This window comes from Drosophila yakuba, chromosome 2L (assembly GCF_016746365.2).
Source record: "Drosophila yakuba strain Tai18E2 chromosome 2L, Prin_Dyak_Tai18E2_2.1, whole genome shotgun sequence".
NCBI lineage: Eukaryota > Metazoa > Arthropoda > Insecta > Diptera > Drosophilidae > Drosophila > Drosophila yakuba.
This window is the reverse complement of record NC_052527.2, coordinates 6,560,404-6,578,956: the sequence shown is the minus strand read 5'-3', so window position 1 is coordinate 6,578,956 and position 18,553 is coordinate 6,560,404. Positions and strand designations below refer to the sequence as shown.

The following is an 18,553-nucleotide window of genomic DNA, read 5'->3' as shown; positions in this document are numbered from 1 at the left end:
GCGAAAAGCGAAAGCCACAACACTCAGTCGGAACAGCTGACTCTCAAAGGTGGCCGCACCATCGCCACCCACCACCCAATCTGCTGCAGGGCCAAACAGAAACTCCGTCACTAGGCTTACGGAGCATTTCGCCCAGAAAGCGTGGGGGCGTCACCGTCACCGTCACCCACTGACGTCGACGCACTCGGCGCATGCAAAACAGTTACGCGCTGTGCCACGCAGTGTGTGGAGTTGCGTTGAAAGGGGCTCCGGAGTCCGAAGCGTAATCGAAAAGCCCACGGGAAGGGGCCAGCACAGCGGAGCCTTGACCCCAGCGCAGTGAAATGTGGCGCCTTGCTGGCGAAAAAGTGACGTGAAATGCCAAGTGCAGCCACATCGAAGCCACCAAGGATCTTGTAGCAGCGGCAGGAGCAGCCCCTTCTTCATGGGTTCATGCCTTGGCAGCTGTGCCCCAGCTGCCGCCGCACCCGCCCACTCTGCCTGCACCTCAACGTCCGACTCCACCACCCACTCGACATCCTCGACGTCGTCTTCGCTGACAACTCCACCCACGTCCTGGGTGGCCAACAGCTGGCTCTGGTGAGTGGGGCCAATTAGTTGAAGCTCAACTACGCTGACTTTTGTTCGCGCGCAAATCCGCTGACCAATCAATACTGGCTAAGCTCGGGGTGGAATTGGCTAGTTGGGGGTCAACAGCCTAAAACTATGCAACGCCCGCTGGTTGCCACAAAACAATGTGCCACAGGCGGGCTTCTCGCCCAAGTGGGTGGTTACTGCAACTAGATCTGTAAACAGTAAACACCAGCTATACATGATTTCCATCAAGAAGTCACAGAGGCTTCTTGTAAATATAAAATAACTTAATAATAGTTATTAAACACATGTTTAATAACAGGCCTCAACTTTATTCTTTCAGGCGAAAGAACAGATCCGCAGGACGACAAGACCCGGAGGCAGAGCTTTTATCGAGGACCACCCGGCAGCGCTGCCAGCGGAACGGATTCATCCGCCGCTTCCTGCGGCTTAAGAGGAGCCAGCAGTGTCCCAGCTTTCTGGACAAGTACTGGGAGCAGCAGCCCAGCTACGCCAAGCTGCCGACCACGTATGTTGAGTCTCGTTGGGTGAATTCTTGAAATGAAACCTACTAAATCCTTGCAGCGCCATGGCGGACATTCAGATGCAGAACCTCGACGCCGGCAAGTTGCTCAACGCCCAGACGACGTCCAGCAGGGAGACGGAGATGGGACTTGGAGCGTACCAGCGCATGGCCAACTCGCGGGCCAGCTCCTCCTTGGACCTCGAGTGGGAGCACGAGTACTCGCAGCTGCGCCAGTACCAGTTCCAGTGCCAGCAGGTGCCCAAGGAGCTGCCGCCAACGCCGCCAAAACCGCGCTACTCATCCCTGGACCAACTGGCGGCAGCCAATGCGATGGCCACCAGCCAAGGACGACACCTGGCGCGCCAGGCCAGGCTGAGTTGCCAGCGCCACGGAGGTTCGCTCACGCGTAACTCGTGCTGCTCGTCCACACAAAACTCCTGGTCCCACATATCCACGCCAGAGTCGCTCGAATGGGACGTGGACGAGGAGCGGGAGCAGCAGCGTCAGCTCCGCCTGGAGGACGACAATCTGGATGATAGGACGCTCAAGCTGTTGCATCAGATCGAACAATTGAAGCACCATGTGCTGCAGGAGACTGGCGATGGACTCAGCATGGAATCAGCTGCGGTCGAGGAGCTCACCGAGGGCCTTCAGTTCCGAGCTACCCACTTTGCTGGCGACTCCCAGCTGGAGGCCCATGTAAGTTGATTGGCATCACTTTAAAACCTATCATGCACATAGTATTAGAGTAAGAGATGTACATAGCAGATTTAAGGAGCTGTTATCATATCCTGTGAAGAGCAGGTCGTTGAGGAATTTATTAAAATCCGTTGCCGTTTCAAATGGCCAGCAACACGGGCCATCTAAATCATATTTTTACTGTCTGCCTTTTTCGAGTTTCGCTATCTTCAAGACTTTATCTGTAACCAATGTTCCATTTTATACTTATGCTCTCATTTAAAAGATGCTTATTAATTAACTAAGCCGTTGTTCGTTAAAAATCATTTTGAAATGCTTATTAATTAAGGGATCAAAGTTATAAATCATAAAACACAATGTCTGAAGTAAACATTTTTGGTTTGCATTGCCTCTTCTTAATTTTTGTAACTTTCTGCCTTTTATCCTGTATTTACTATGATAAACCCCAAGTCACTTGTACCGCTTGCCTTGTAACACCCGTCGAAAGAAACTGTTTTAAATATTTACTTCCTCTAAATATATCTAATTTGATTACATATTGCACCTGGTATAAGACATATAAATGGAAAATAAGTTATGAATTTTAAGTGCCTAGTCTAAGTCCTATCCGAGTTCAAAAATTAAAGTACTCAAATAAAGATAGAATGTAATATTCTGAACTCAAAATATGTCCTATAAAATAACACTATATCAAGCAAATAGTTTGCATAATTAGCCACACGGAAAACTCAATTGTCTATTCTATACCTATTTATATGTGTGTACTATAAGGGCTTGAAAACTAATTTAATTGCAGAGATTTATACCAAAACTTTTAGGTGTAATGAAAAATGCAATTTATTTACTTCTGCCCCAAAATTGTGCTTTTCGGATTAAATCCGAATCAAAAATGTAAATGCGTTTGTTAAAGTAAGAGCTTTTTAGAGGACTACATAAGAGACTTCGTTACACTTTGAACACTAGTCGATAGAATCGCACCTACTTTAAATTATAGTACTTAACTCTTTATAGACCAGATGCCCTCAGTCCCTTATTTAATTGGTAAATAAGACAAAAACCGCTTGATCTTTTTTATCAGAGTAATATCTGCTATATTGTGTAAAGTTTTTGTTGAAAGTTTCTTGGAAAACGAATAAAAAATATTTTGTAAAGTCTGCGCCGAGATTTGGTCAAGTTTTTTAATTAAACAAATACCTAAGTTTTATTTTGAAACTCGAATGTTAAGCTCCATGGACTACAAACTAGAATTTAAGTACGTTCACTATTTTCGCTGCACAGTAAATGTCATTTATTTGTGTCTTAAACTAAGAGGATTAAAGAAGGATTTGTAGAAAATATTAAGATTTGTATTAGTTGAGAGTTTCCTCTCGGGTAGTAACTTTTAAGTTCGGACTAACAACAGTCCGTTGATAAATGGCAGTTATTTGGTTGGCCCTCTAGCCGAGCTTCCCCTTGAGCTTCTCCCAGAACGACGGTTCTGCAGTGGCTTCCACCTCCACCTGTTGGCAAATTACAATCATTAAATCTCCAAAAATAATCATCCCATCGCCTCTTGATCACTTACCGGCGTGGCTTGCTGCAGGGGCTGACTCCTACTGCTGCTGCTGCTGTGACCCGGCGTCTGGTCGAAGTGGAGGTCATCCTCAACCTGAACCTGCTGCTGACCGAGATCCTCTGCCTGCTGGTTCCAGTCCGTGTCCTCGACTTGCGTCTGCTGCCCCAGGTCCTCCAACCTTTCGTTCCATCCCTGCTCCTCCACTTGCTGCTGCTGGCCGAGATCCACTTCCTGTTGCAATGGCTCGTCACCAGCAGCTCGGTTCCACTTTCCTAAGCTCGCACTTGCGCTGGCTGAGGATCCGGTGGGTCCGCCGCTGGCCGAGGCAGAGGCAGTGCCCACTGGCACGTTGAAGGTGTAGTCCTGGCGGCGGTACTCGTACCCACCAGACGGGCCACCACGGGAATAGGGAATAGGAGGCGTTGGTGTGGACACAATGGCTGCAGGACTTGGTGGCCTGGGACGGGCGGTCTCGCCCTCCAGTCCCGGCTCGTCACCCTCGACAAAGGATTCATCGTAAGTGTGCGGCGGTTGGTCACCGCGATCCTTGGAGAATATTGGCTTGTAAACAGCAGTGGCATTGGTGCTTCCCGGATCCACCACATATCCGCCATTGGAGCCGCTGTCCGCGGGTAGGTCGATGAGTCCCTGGCTGAGCAGGTAGAGCGTGCGGCGCCAGGCGACGAGCTCTTGGCCGAACTTGCCGTATCGACTCTGGAGGCGACTCAGCGTCCACTGGTGGCGCTTCTCCCACTTCTGGGCCTCGGCAGCGGACAATAGCTGGCGGTGATTGATGTAAGCCAGCTGGCGAAGCTCACCCTCGCGGAATTGCTGCAGATCGCTCTGCGACATGCCATAGTACCGGGCCAACTGGTTGATGCGGGCGAGCTCCTTCTTCTGCCAATCCGAAAGCTGCTGCACCGAGATTTCATACCTCTGCGCGAACTCCGCCAGCAATTTGGAGTCCTGGATCTGCCAGGTCTTCAGCTCCGTCTGCGTCATGTTCTGATTGCCGATGAACTCGTACAGGCGGTCACGTTCTCGCTGCTGCCAGGTGGTCAGATGGTTAAGGCGACGCTGCTCCAGGAACTGACCCAAGTGGCTGATGAATATGCGTTGGGCGGGCGCCAGCTGCCCGAGGCCCACCTGGTAGGACTGGGCCAGTTGCGTCTGGAAGCTCGTGTCCTGCGAGATGAATTCGAGCAGCTCCTGCTCGGTGATCACCACACCTTTGACCACTTCGCGCAGACGCTGTCGCTCCTGCTCCTGCCAGTTGTTAGCCTGTCGCCCATTGTCTGCGATCAAGCCCATGTCCGAGAATCGACGCAGCTGGCTCAGAATGAACTGCCGCAGCTCCTCGTCGGTGATTTTGTACTGTGAGGCTAGGATGTGGACGTCACGGAATAGTCGGTTCTCCAGAGCCTGCCTACTGATGCCCGGATGGTTTACGATCTCCAGATAGATCCGTTGCGATTCAATGCTCTGCCAGGCGACACCTGAACCACGGTCGATTCTGCGCTGCTCCAGCAGTCGGTTAAGCTCGTCCTTGTACCACAACTTCAACTCTTCCACGGTTACATGGTACTGGGCGACTGCATCCTGTAAGTGTTTCTGATCGTTGTTCAGCCGGATCTCCAGCTCATCGATGGTCCACCGCTGCTGCTTGCGCTGCTGCTGGTTGATCAGGTTGTCGATGTGCAGCCGTTCCTTGGCTTGCCACTCGTTGGTGACCAGGCCCTCGTTCCTGGCGCTCTGGTCCAGCCACAGATGGATGTCCTCGATGGTCACATGGTACTGGCGTGCGATCTGCTCGAAGATCGGCTTGTTGCGGATCAGGTAGCTCTCGAATTCCTGACGCGTGAAGGGTCGCTGACGGGTCACGCTTCGCAGACGCGTCACCAACTCGTTCTTCCAGGTATCGGTTTGGTCGCCAACCCATATGTTGCTAATATCCTCGTACCTCACGTTGTTCTCCGGTCGTTCAATCACTCCGATGAGCGAAAGTCGGGCGGCTTCTTTTTGAACCTAAAATGTAAAATATGGTTGAAATCTTGAGATTTGAAATTGTGCCGAGGTGAACAGTCGTCTAGCCTTACCCATTGCTCCACCTGCTCCACAGTGACATGGTAGTCGGTGGCGATGCCATCCATGCGCTGTTTGTCGCGCTTAAGGAATTCCACGAAGTCCTGGTAGCTGGCGCCATTGCGCTGTTGCTCCAGCCAGTCGTTGAAACCGCTGCTAATCTTCTGCTGCCACTTGGTCTGCTGCTCGATCTGGACTAGGCCAGAGCTCTGCAGACGGCGCAGCTCCTCCCGCAGCCAGTGGTCCACATGGTCGATGTCCACGTGATGCGTTTGGGAAAGGCTCTGAAGGCGGGCATGATCCTGGGTCAGCTCTCGCTCCACCTGCTCGTAGGGCATCTCTTGCTGCTTCTTCAAGAGCATCTCTATCAGGCGCTGCTGCTCCTCCACCTGCCACTTGCTCAGATGCTCGACCTTAGCCTGACCTGTGGTGCGCAGATTAATCAGCTGCTGGCGGAGCCACTCCTCGATCTCCACAACGTTGACGGAATACTGGTTGGCTAGTTTCTGCAGGCGGTCGCGTTCCTGGTTCAGCTCCATCTCGAACTCCACGAAGGTCAGATGGTTCTGCTGCTTGACCAAGTTCTGCAGTCGCTCCAACTCGGACACCTGCCAGGCGCTAAGGCTCTTTAGGGTTTCCTCAGTGCTGCCGCGCAGTCGCTTCAGTTCCGCAATCATCCACTCCTCGATCTGCTCCACGTTTATGCGGTACTGATCGGCAAGGTGCTTCAGATGGGCACGGTCAGCCAGCAGTTTCTGCTCGTACTCCGCCGTAGACAGACTGTTCTTGTACTCCGCAATTAGGCTCTTGATGTAGTCCCGCTCCACTCTCTGCCATGTTTGCAGTTGCTCGATCTCAAACTGCCCGTTCTTGCGCAGATCCTCGATCACCTGCTTCACGTAGTTGTCGACTTCCTCGATGTGGACGTGGTGCTGTTCCGCAAGGTTCATCAGGAAACGACGATCGTTGTGGACCTGCAAGTGCACAGTTATTTATTTCAATGCTGTTTGTCGAGAAATATGTGTAATGTATATAAGATTGATGCTAACCTTGGCTTGGAACTGCTCCAAGGTGATGTTGGAGTGCTGCTGGAGCAGCGACAGGATTCGCTGCTGCTCGGTGCGCTGCCAGGCGGTGAGCTGCTCGATGTTGAGCTTGCCCTGCTGCTTCAGTCGCTCGATTTCGCTCTGGAGCCACTTCTCGATCTCCTCCACCGAGGTGTGGTACTGGAAGGCCATGGTCTGCATGTGCTCGCGATCCTTCTCCAGCTCGGCCCTCAGTTCCTCGGCGCTCCACTGTTTGTTCTGCTTGATGAGGGCCTCCAGGCGCTCGCGCTCGGCCAGCTGCCAGGAGGTCAGGTTGTCGATTTGGAGCTGACCCTCGTCACGCATGCGCGCCAGCTCCTGCTTCATCCAGCTCTCGATCTCCTCCACCTGTACGCTGTACTGGCGGGCCAGGCGCTCGAGGAGCTCCCGATCCTGCCGGAGACGAGCCTCCAGTTGCTCCGTTGACTTGTACTGCTGCTGGGCCAGGTTCTTCAGATGCAATCGCTCCACCTCCTGCCAGTTGGTCAGTTTTTCGCTGGGCTTCAACAGACCCATGCCGATGAAGCGCTGCTCCTCCTTCTTGACAAACTGCTCGATCTCCTCGATCTGCACGTTGTGCTGCATAGCCAGGCTCTGCAGCTGCTCACGATCCTTGAGCAGCCACTTGTGGAACTCCTCGACGGTGAAGTCGCGATCCTGCACCATGTTGGTAAGATTGCCGCGCCACTCCAGCTGCCAGTTCTTCAGCTTCTGCATCTCAATCAGGCCCTGGTCCTGCAGCTTCTGGATCTGCTGCCTTATCCACTGCTCGATCTCCTCGACGCGCACCTGGTGCTGTTGGGCCAGGCTGTAGAGATGGGTCTGATCCTTGCTGATCTTGGACTCGATCTCCTCGATGGACAGGTTGTTCTTATTGATCAGATCCAGCAGGCGTTGTCGCTCGATCTTCTGCCAGTTGTTTAGCTGGGACTCCATTCGCAGCTGTCCCTCGTGCTGTAGTCGATCGCCCTCGGACTTGATCCACTGCTCAATCTCGGACACCTTAACATTATAGGTCTTGGAGAGGTCCTGGAGGCGTGCCCGGTCGGTCAGCATCTTGCGCTCGAACTCGTCCAGCGAGTACTTGTTCTGTTGCACCAGCAATGAGATCTGGGCGCGTTCCTGCTGTTGCCACTCCTTAAGGGTTTCCGCCTTGACCAGACCCTCGCTTTGGAGGCGCAGCAGCTCCTTCTTCAGCCAGTCCTGTATGTCATCGACGCTAATCTTGTACTTGTCGGCCAGCTTGAAGAAATGCTCCTGGTCGTTCTTGATCCTCACCTCCAGCTGTTCCACTGTCAACGAGTTCTGCTGCACAATGGCCTGGAGACGTTCCCGTTCCTTCTGCTGCCACAGGATCAACTCCTGCTCCACTCCCTTAAGCAAACCTTCCGACTGGAACTTCTTCAGCTCGCTCTTGATCCACTGCTCGATCTCCTCCACCTTTACCTTATACAGGCGCGCCATCTCCTCCAGGTGGCTGCGGTCGTTGATAATGTAGTTCTGGAACTCCTCAATGGTCAGCTGGTTCTGACTAGCGATGTCGCGCAGGTTGCTGCTCACGCTGATCTGCCAGTCCTTGATGTGGTCCTCCAGCTGCTGCTGTCCGCGCACCTGAAGGCGCTCCAGTTCCTCCTTCTGCCACTTCTCCAACTCCTCAACGGTCACCTGATACTTGCTAGCCAAATTCTGCAGGTAGTTACGGTCCACGTTTATGCGCTGCTGCACTTCCTCCACGGAGCCGCGGTGCTGCTGCAGAATGTTTTCGAGCCGGGAGCGCTCCGAGCTCTGCCACGCCGTGATCTTGGATACCTGCTCGTTCTGCTCCTTAATCAGGTCACCGATACGGGCCACCTCGCCGCGAAGCCACTGCGTTTGGCTTTGCATGTCACCCTGGTACTTGATCGAAAGGTTCTTCAGGCGCTGTTGGTCCGTTTTGATGGAGTTCTGGAGGGCAGCGATGGTGGCGTTGTGCTGACGAATCAGCTCCTCCAGACGCTGTTGCTCCTTGGTGTTGTCCTCGGTCAGGGAGCTCGACGACTGGTAGTCGTAGGTGGTTTGAGGCCCCGACGGCAACTGCGGCGCCAAAGACTCGTTCACCTGGTTGAAGTGGACGTACAGACGCTGCAACTCCTCGCGCTGGAACTGCTGCAATTGGTTCTGGCTGATACCATGCAGATGTGCCGCCTCAGCCAGCTTGCGTCCGTTCTCGTTCTGCCACCGCTCGAAGTCCTGGGCGGAGAATCCGTTCTGGTGTATCAGCCAGTCAAGGCGACCACGCTCCTGCCTCTGCCAGCTACTCAAGTCCTGGGCACGCGACTGATACTGACCCAACAGTGCTTGGTAGCGGGCCAGTTCGCGGCGGTGGAACTCCTTGAGCACGGGAAGACTAACCTGGTAGCGCTGCACCACACCCAGCAGACGCTCCTCCTGCTGCTGCTGCCAGTCGTCCAGTCGCTGCGGCGTGGTCAGATACCAGAAGAGCCTCTCGCGCTCCTCGCGCTTCCACTGCTCGTCCCGCGGGATCGTGGTCTGGCCAAAGGGCTGCTGCTGATCGAACACCAGCTTGCCGTCCTGCCAGCGCTGATGTGACTCCGATCCGCCCACGGAGCTGGTTCCGTCCGAGTTCGTTGTGAACGTTTTGTTAAATCGGCGTATCACCACGGTGGAGCCTGCTCCACCCGGCGACACTGGGACCATCTGGTTCAGGGCACTGTTCCTCAGCTGGTCATCCAAGCTAACCACCGAGTTGTAGCCAACCACACTCGGCTCCCTGTTCTCCCTCACCCAGTCATGGATGGTCTTCTTTCGCGTAATGGTGGTGGTGGTGCTGCTAAGTGGCAGCGACGTCTGCTGTTGGCCAAGGAAACCGGAGTTCAACTGCGCTGAACTTCCGTATCCCGACAGCTTTGTGGCCTCGGTGCAGTTGCGGTGCACCACATAGGTCTTGCCATCGATGACCTTCACCTCAGCGGGATAGGCGTAGTTCTTCACCTCGTCGAAGCCGCTCAAGTCCACGGGCTGATAGGGACCCAGGCCCACCGTCTGCTGCAGACCGGCGCTCTCCACTCCGGAGTATCGCTCGAGCAGCTCGGCGGCCTTTGCCTCAAAGAAATTGGGCTGCGCGATGGTATGATAGGTGGTTATGCCTTGGCGCATATCCGACGCCAGCTGCTGGCTGATCTCAGAGGTCAAGTGGTCTAGCTGGGAGATGCTCTTTCCACTAAGGCCTAAAATAGAAGCTGAAGAACCAGGATCGGTAAGCGGTTTTACAATAATAAGAAGGTCAGGGCAAACGAAAGTTGATTAGGCAGTTTCTAAAAATTTCCAACCCTTTTTTAAAGTTGAACAAAATTATCTCGAATATCTTCTTGCTTGAAGATCTTGATGGAACTTTTAAAAGAATAATCAGTACTTTATTCCTTACCCCTTATATAACCTGTTGCTTCACTAGATTTTATTTAAGGCTAATATACCCTTGAGTTCATTTCAACTTACCACTCCAGGGAGATGTGTAGCCTAGGTTGGTAGATCCCTGCGAAAGGACGTTGAACTTCTGCTTCAATTGGTTGGCCAGCTCCCGCACCTCATTGAAGTGGGCGGAGGCAAATGAATTGAGTTGGGGCACCGTCTGTCCACCTCCATAGCCCGACGACGAGCTGGATCTGAAACTGGAGCGCTGATAGGTCTCGTAGCCCTGACAGATGGCCACCGCCAGAAGCAGGATGAGCCCGCCCAGAGCCCTCATCCTTTGATGCGCTGCAAATGAGCAGAAAAAAAAAACCATGTCATTCACCAACACCATGTACTTCGTAAGCACATAGGGCTCAGGGATTCTCAGGGGTTTCAGATCACTTTTTTAAGCCCAAGTCGTCGTATTTTCGGCGTTGATAAGGGGAGGATGTCGAATCTAGTTCAGACCGTAAGTCAAGATTATCGCATCGGCTCCGGACTTGTGGGTCGAAAAAGGTTAATCGGGCGATAATGCGCGCACTGCCCGGTATCAGCCCATGAAAAAATCACTCTTATTTGGAGCTCACTGCCCACTTTGGGTCTTATTTTTCTATTATTTTTGTGACAACAATTAGACTAATGTATGTGGCCCCGAATTCCCTTTTCATCCGGTTTAGGTTGATAAGTCCCATGGACTTGACGACGTGTAACATTCGGTTTCAGGGCCCCTCACAAGATGTCACCCCAAATGGGTCACACATGCATTTTCCCAATTTAGTATTGCTTATTTCTGGAACACATTTCTTGGGCCCCTGCAGGCTGTCGCCGTTTATTTTTAAATGTTTTTCCCAAGTTCTGTCTATTTTCATCTAACGCATGGTGATGGTAATCAGACAAATTATGCTACTGTAATGACTTACAGTTCTAATCACTTTCGAGTGAAATCTCTAATCGTCTAACACTTTGAGTACGTTTCACAATTATCTTTTAATTGAATGCAGGACACTTTATGGTTAAGGGGTGAACCCTATCACTGGCACTACCGAAATCTTTCCGAGTCGAGGGGAAACCGCTGCGCCTTGTGGCGCTGTCGAACAGCAACTGACAGCTGAGCTCCCGGCACGAAGCTTTTATGGAAAGATCGCTTGGCGCGAGAGGCTGTGCGATATGCGGAGCAGCATTATCAGCAGGCGAGAGCATATGCATATGATTCGGACTATCACTTGGACGACATAATCTATGGGTATATGGACCCACCGGTTAGATAGTTAATATCAAAAGAATCGATTACTACGTCATCGCTCGAGGCGAGAAGAATTAATGAATGAATCTCGCCATGACCTCATACACATGATTCACAAGCCGGTCGGTCATCTGCTCTCCGAGCACTTTTATTTTGCTTGCATCCGATCGCATTAGATCGAAATAGCCAGCAAATGCGTGATCTCATGAGGTTACTCTTTGCATGACTCGAGGGGAGAACACGGATTTGAGTACTCCAAGTGATTCAAGGCAGTTAGGTAGAAATATGCAAATCTAGTGACCTTAGGCTCTATTTCAGTCTAATTCGGCAACACGAATGTGAGCCAAATATCCATCCTGTCAGCTGATTAGATAGATTCTGTTTATTGAACTGCTGGGAAATTTGACCACAATGACTTGACGGATTTCATGGGATTCCCCCCCATCCGAAGAACAAGTATGGTTTCAGAGACCGAGAGGTTGGAGTACAACTATCCTCACTTCATAGTTTCGAGAAAAGAAGAGGGCATTATAATGAGCTCTCTTCATGACATTGAGTACCACAAAAACAATAAATATAGAAATTATGTTTCTGTCGATTTTGCATTATTCGCCCATTTCAAATTTATTTCGGTTTAGTTGGTGAAAGAGATAGGTCGCATTAGTTGCCGAAACATTTTTAAGGAAGCAAACATCAATCATTATTAAAGCGAGTATTGAATTATTACAAAATTATTCTATTGCGGGTGGTGAACGACATCTATGTGCATAAAACCTTTTCCACAGACAAATCAATTTGCTTTAAATAAACGGTGAGTATAGCTGTTAATTATTTGTCCTTTAAACTATACAAATAAATTTGCAATACTTTAAAATTTTAAATTTTATTTAATTAAAGTGCTAAAACATACTTTGCAAGTGTTAAAAGATTATATTAAGAATACCTTAAAGTAAAAAATTTTCCTATAATTTTGAGATATATGATTCTATATTTTCCAGGCAACCACGAATCATTTCATTTCATATTTCAACACCGTTGCTTGTTATTGTGTTGCAAAAACTATAGTTTTTAAGACATAATTGTTATAATCGGTATGTAGATAGATAAATAATTTTTGTCTTAGCTTTTAAAAGTTTTCTGTCTAAATTTAAATTCCGAATAATATCCTCTACGATTTCACTTCCACCGTTCCACTGTGGAACATGCGGACTTCGGGGGGATGTTTATCAGAACGGTCACACTTAGAAAAGAAGAAGAAGCAAGTACGTGGTGCTTGAAGTCAGTCCGCATAAACTGCAATATTGCAGAAAAACAATTTTGGGTACACGTCTTCCGGAGATTGGACGCAGCGTAACATGTACCTGGCGTGTCAAGTATTCAAAATTCGCGTGAAACAAAAAAGAGCATAAAGCATCGGCCATGGGCACGGAAGCAGAGCAACCGAGCCCACCTTCTCCGCCTGCTCAGCAGCAAGAACAGACCAATCCGCCACTCTGGAATGCACAAAATCAGAAACCTGCCCGTCTCTACCGCCTAGTACTGTTCTTCATCGCTGGCAGCCTGGCGGCCTGGACGATACATGCCTTGAGCAACTCGAATCTGGTCTGGAAACTGCGGCAGCTTCATCATTTGCCCACCGCCCACTACCTGCAGACGCGGGACGAGTTCGCGGTTTACTCCGTGGAGGAGCTGAATGCCTTCAAGGAGATCTACGACAAAAGCGTCAGCGACAGTGTCGGCGCCAGCTACACAAAGGATGAGCAGACGAGCATCAATGAGGCGCTGGTGTCACTGCGGATGGCCCAGGACATGTACCTGGCGGGAAAGGATGACAAGGCGTCCCGCCTATTCGAACACGCCCTCGCGCTAGCGCCCCGACACCCGGAAGTGCTTTTACGTTACGGCGAGTTCCTGGAGCACAGCCAGCGCAACATTGTTCTGGCGGATCAGTACTACTTTCAGGCTTTAACCATCAGCCCCAGCAACTCCGAGGCGTTAGCCAATCGACAGCGCACAGCAGACGTGGTACAGACTCTTGACGAACGCCGCTTGCAATCGTTGGACTCGAAACGAGACGCCCTCTCCGCCATTCACGAGTCCAACGGAGCCCTACGGCGGGCAAAGAAGGAAGCCTACTTCCAGCACATCTACCACTCTGTAGGCATCGAGGGCAACACTATGACGCTGGCTCAGACGCGGTCTATCCTAGAGACCCGCATGGCCGTAGACGGCAAATCCATTGACGAGCACAACGAGATCTTGGGCATGGATCTGGCTATGAAGTATATAAACGCTAGTTTGGTGCAAAAGTAAGTTGCAAATTTGATTGCTGAAGCATTTTTAGTAAAATCATATGCATTTTGCACAGAATCGATATTACTATTAAGGACATCCTCGAACTACATCGGAGAGTTTTGGGACATGTGGACCCAATTGAAGGTGGCGAGTTTCGGCGTAATCAGGTGTATGTGGGCGGTCACGTACCGCCTGGTCCGGGCGATCTCGCGCTGTTAATGCAGCGTTTCGAACGATGGCTAAACTCGGAGCATAGTAGTACTCTACATCCCGTCAAGTAAGTGTTAAACAGCTCCCCAATTTCGTAATCTTAAAGGTTCTTGCGTTCTTTTAGCTATGCAGCCCTTGCCCACTACAAGTTGGTCCACATTCACCCATTTATCGATGGAAACGGACGCACCTCACGTTTGCTAATGAACACCCTGTTGATGCGCGCAGGTTACCCACCGGTGATAATTCCAAAGCAGCAGCGTAACAAGTACTACCACTTCCTCAAGTTAGCCAACGAGGGCGACATACGCCCCTTTGTGCGGTTCATTGCTGACTGCACGGAGAAGACGCTAGACCTTTATCTATGGGCCACCAGCGACCTGCCACAACAGATCCCTATGCTCATCCAGACTGAAAGCGAGGCGGGAGAGCGTCTGGCTCAAATGCAGTCTCCCAACGTGGCACAAAGGTCATCAATATTAGAATTCTACGAATCCGGGTCTGGAGCTCTTCCGTGACCCATCTAGATGCATCGATATTAGCAAATTCTTTAATTTATTATTTATATGTTTGTTTATTATTCTGTAAATTATTGTAAATGCCGGTCTATCTATTTGAATAACGATGTAATTCTGTGATCATATTTAAGCTAAAAGAAAACCAAAAATTGTACATAATGCACAATCCAACTAACGTGTTCTAATATTTAGTACGATTTGTATAGAAATACATATCCTTATAAACAAACACGTCTGTAAATATATCCATGCTAATATTAGACTAGAAGTCTAAAGGTTGATTATAGTAGTTACTCAAAAGGAGGTATACTTGTTATCTCAACAGATTGTTGTTATCAGTATATATTTAAAATAACTACGCCTACAAATTGAAAATTTTACGCATGACGCCGATGCCAGGCAACGTATGGATTTGTATTGCTGGCGTACGCACTCATTTTCGATTGGACAATTCTGGTTATCAATTATATTATCGGCTTATCTTTTGTCAATTTAATTATATTATTAAATGGTTCTTCGTCATCGACGCGACGCTTTCATGATCACGTCGTGGCACACAACTAAGCGCTTGGCAAGGTGACAAGGTAATAATCCCTTATAACATGCCAAAATACTCTTAAACCAAAGTCCACGCGATTATTAGTTAGTTTAAGCACCGAGTATATTTCTTGGCAAAGCCGTAATAGGCAGAGCTTGTAGGTAGAGTGTGTGTGTAACAAATATCATACTGTGGTTCATCAGAATAACTTTGAAAACTTAACATTAATAATGCACTTGTCCGAATGTGAATGTTTTTGTGAATTTACAATTTGGCGCGTTTAAGGTAATCCTTGTAAGTAACGTCACGCCACCAATGGGGACGCTCGTAGACACCAGGAGTGGAAACAATAGTGCGCTGCAGATGCTGGTAGACCTGCAGAAAGGACAGATTCTTTAGTGAGATTTGCGGTTGCTTTTAGTAGATCACTTACGTTTCCATCGCTCATGCCCAGAGGAGAGTTTAGAATAAAGTCTGTGGGAGCAATGGCATCCACCAGAGCAATAGCTTCGTTCTTCAGCAGGGGAAGCAGAGCCAAGATACCTTGCTCGTACAGCTCCAGTTGGTTGGAGTTCTCCCGGAAGTAGCCCCCACGGTAGAAAGCAGCGGAGTACTTTGTGACCAGGTGGGCTCCATAGAAGGAGAGCACCTGCTGCAGCACCTTCTTCTCAGCAGAGTCGGGCAGGCCAATTACAAACTTATAAAACACGTAGTAGATGGTACGCTAAAAAAACCAAACTCGATTTAGGATTTGAGTTTGAGGATTTAAAGGGTTGACATCTCACCTCGCCGTATATAACAGAGAGCTTCTGGGCGGCAAAGACCTGAATATTGTTTCGCGTCTCAAACGCATCCTTTCCTTCGCGCTGCTGTTCCTCAACTCGTTTCACCGTCGTATCCAGCTGCCAGACGGTAAGCCAGTTGAGGGCATTAAGTAAATCTGTAATAGCGCAAACAAACATGTTATCTCTTTGTTTTATTGTGATAAATACGAAATACTCACTGTGCGGATCCAAAACCTCGGCAGGAGTTCGCTCCTGACCCTTGCTTTGAAGAATTGCGTCCATATCCTTCAGGAAGGAGACTGTCTCCAATGGAGATACTGCCACGAAGTCGGCATTGTTGCGTCGCAGACTGATCAACCAATTGGAAGCTTGCTGGATGAGCGTGTTGTTCTCGCCCTCATAGGTGCAGTTAGCATCGTTGTCGTTGCGAAGCTCGCCCAATCCAGAAGACTTAAGGTAGCCATGACCGCCACAGGCCTCGCGGCACTCCTGAGAATAAAACATAAAAAGCGATACATAAAAGTGTTTAAATATACGAAGCATTTGACATTCATACCTGGATGCCATCCCTGGCTGCCCAAGTGGCCACTGGCTTGAGTGCCGAAGAGATCGCATGGATCTCCATACCCGCCTGCGACGTGTCCTCGCCAGTGAAGCCCTTCATGGTCAAATCCACGTTCTCTTTGCCTATCCAGAGTGTAGCAACCCGCAGGGCGATTGTGGTGGCCAAGTGAGGAATAAGTCGATATTGCTGTGACTGATACTCAATCACAGGCCACTCTGCCGGGCTATTCGTAGGACCGAACTGGCGTCTGCTGGCCGCATAGCGAGTGGCAATTGTCACTGCCTTGCTCAGCGCCACGTAGGTGATAGCAGTGATATTGACGCGGCCCACAGAGAGAGCGCCCAAGGAGGCGCCTAGGCGCTTACGCTCGTCCTTAATTTGACTGGTGTAGTTGCCCTGCGCGTCGATGTCACCGGTCTTGGACAGCAGATTTGCCTTAGGAATACGATACTGGTTGAACATCACAAATCTGCAAAGTCAAACAAATCGCAATTATTGCTGTTGTTGTTGATAAGTTTTATCAGCTGATAGAAGAAAGTACTTGCCCGTTATCAATGCCATTGAGACCGATCTTCTCGCCCATATCGCCAACGGTTACACCGGGGAAGGGAAGCAAGGTACGCTCGTCCCGAATGGGAACAAGGAAGGCCTGCAGGCCCTGGTGCTTGTCATCGGGCACGTACAGCTGGGCGTAGACGATGGCGTGGGTGCACGTCTTGCCCAGATTGCCGACCCAGCATTTGGCCGCCTCAAAGTCTGGCGTGTTGATGATAAACTCCTGCCTTTTTACGTCGTAGGTGGCTCGGGTGCGCATGCCGAGCGCGTTGGTGCCGTGAGAAATCTCCGTGAGAGCGTAGGCTCCCAGAATGCGGTTGTCCGCGATCTTCGCCACGTACTTGCCCAGGCGACCAGATCCGTTGGAGACCAGGGTGCTGGGGAACATGCCAGTTGACAGGCCGAACTTGACCGAAGTGCTGAAGTCGTAGCTGAAGATGGCCTGTCCGAAAGCAAGCAGAAGATGCGGGGTTCCCAGATACTGAAAGAAAGACAGAACACTTAAGTAGCGGCTCAATCTGGAGAACGTGAAACATCCTACCTCGTTGACGCCGTAGAATTGTTGCTCCCACAGAAGGTGCTGCCGCTTGTTAGCCAATTCTCGGGTGCGTTCCAAGTCGGATCCTGACTCCCGCTGGTAGTCCGGGTGCTTCTCCATCCATTGCCACACCTTGTGCTGAAGACAGAGCAACATGTAAATGAATTACTCAATTGTGCAGATAAGGAGTTCCTGCAGAACTCTATTCCGATAGAAGCTATCGAAGCAGTCTGCACTTTGACCCCGCTGACCGTGTAACAAACTGAAAATGGCAACGAACCTTCAGTCGGATGTGATCCTCGCCCTCGAGCACCACGTTCATGCGCTTGTAGCAGAAGCTAGCCCGCTCGCGGTACTCGTCCAAAGGTCCGCCACGGAAGTCGGGAAAGATCCGTTTGTCATCGTAGATGTTGGCTACCTCCTTCTCCTCTCGGCGGCCGCTGTAATAGTCGCCCAGTGCAGTTAGTAGTGCGTTCAGACCGTTTTGGTCACCATCGCCGCCTTCTCCGCTCGCCATTGTCCAGGGAACTGGCTACTGGCTACTGGCTCTTGGTGGAATGGTGGGATTGTGGGATTGTGGTCGTTGCGGTCGTGAGTAGGGGCTGTGGGGCGGTGGGGCAGGGGTACTTACTGTGTGCTCAATGCAACCATGTTGGAGTACGATTCTAGCGACTGGTCTGGCTGCTTCGAATGCTAGGCGCGAAATGCTTGAAAGTCCAGCCACTCGTAACTATTATTGGTAAAATAGCCAATGTCCAATGGCCAGCGATAAGGAGCATACCGCTTATCCGCACTTCATGGCCAAGTCGCCTTTTAGTGGTTTGCATCCGCCGCGGATAAGATACGGGCCCTAAGTGAACGGGGGATTAGGGCGGGTTGTGCATGTGGAGCTACCTACGGATTTTGGACATTTTTGTTGCCAAAAACATTGCTTTAATTTCCTATCAGCCAACAACAAGCGCGATAAACATAAACAATTTTAACCAAGTTTTGCACCATGAAAGATAACTTGTATTGACGTGACTTAAGCCATGAGCGAAAGCCGCTTTATGTAAATACAAAAAATGTTATTTTTCAATTTATCTTCTTTTTTGTATAAGTTTAATTGAAGTTAATATTACAATGAAATTTTAAGTTTTCACATTTCCCGTTTACTTCAACACGCGGCGTTGCCAGACTTGATTAATAAATCCAGGGCTGGTGAACTTGTTCTATGCAAAGGCGCGAAATTTAAATACCTTTTCAATGAGCGGGAAACCGAATGTAGCTTGTTGCTGTAATGTTATATTTTGTTGTAATATCACAATTATTATTATTAAACACAAGTTTATTAGTC

The 18,553-nt window shown here is 49.9% G+C and overlaps 4 protein-coding genes across 5 annotated transcripts; 2 read left to right on the top strand and 2 right to left on the bottom strand.

Moving 5' to 3' along the window:
- The first annotated feature begins 12 nt into the window (after positions 1 to 12).
- LOC6527096 lies at positions 13 to 3,135 on the top strand. Its single transcript, XM_002088153.4, has 3 exons — positions 13 to 579; positions 917 to 1,102; positions 1,159 to 3,135. Exons 1-3 carry the CDS (start codon positions 425 to 427, stop codon positions 1,805 to 1,807), a joined length of 990 nt encoding a protein of 329 aa, XP_002088189.1. The 5' UTR covers positions 13 to 424; the 3' UTR covers positions 1,808 to 3,135.
- Positions 3,063 to 11,073, bottom strand: LOC6527095 (tiggrin). The gene is made up of 6 exons (XM_002088152.3): positions 10,891 to 11,073; positions 10,016 to 10,276; positions 6,485 to 9,759; positions 5,450 to 6,409; positions 3,363 to 5,378; positions 3,063 to 3,297 (listed from the first exon to the last, which is right to left on the bottom strand). Exons 2-6 carry the CDS (start codon positions 10,263 to 10,265, stop codon positions 3,235 to 3,237), a joined length of 6,564 nt encoding a protein of 2,187 aa, XP_002088188.1. The 5' UTR covers positions 10,266 to 10,276; positions 10,891 to 11,073; the 3' UTR covers positions 3,063 to 3,234.
- Positions 11,074 to 12,421: 1,348 nt separating this feature from the next.
- LOC6527094 (protein adenylyltransferase Fic) lies at positions 12,422 to 14,511 on the top strand. The gene is made up of 3 exons (XM_002088151.3): positions 12,422 to 13,522; positions 13,582 to 13,785; positions 13,843 to 14,511. The coding sequence occupies exons 1-3, from the start codon at positions 12,633 to 12,635 to the stop codon at positions 14,234 to 14,236; spliced, it is 1,488 nt and encodes a 495-aa protein (XP_002088187.1). The 5' UTR covers positions 12,422 to 12,632; the 3' UTR covers positions 14,237 to 14,511.
- Positions 14,512 to 14,872: 361 nt separating this feature from the next.
- LOC6527093 (peroxisomal acyl-coenzyme A oxidase 3) lies at positions 14,873 to 18,353 on the bottom strand. Of its 2 annotated transcripts, XM_002088150.3 has the most exons (9): positions 17,849 to 18,353; positions 17,498 to 17,657; positions 17,221 to 17,355; positions 16,670 to 17,160; positions 16,116 to 16,593; positions 15,778 to 16,048; positions 15,560 to 15,714; positions 15,208 to 15,498; positions 14,873 to 15,149 (listed from the first exon to the last, which is right to left on the bottom strand). In XM_002088150.3, the coding sequence occupies exons 1-9, from the start codon at positions 17,866 to 17,868 to the stop codon at positions 15,039 to 15,041; spliced, it is 2,112 nt and encodes a 703-aa protein (XP_002088186.1). In that variant the 5' UTR covers positions 17,869 to 18,353; the 3' UTR covers positions 14,873 to 15,038. The 2 variants fall into 2 exon arrangements, with proteins under 2 accessions (XP_002088186.1, XP_015053614.1); XM_015198128.2 differs by lacking the exon at positions 17,849 to 18,353 and having other exon boundaries at positions 17,498 to 17,752.
- Positions 18,354 to 18,553: the final 200 nt, after the last annotated feature.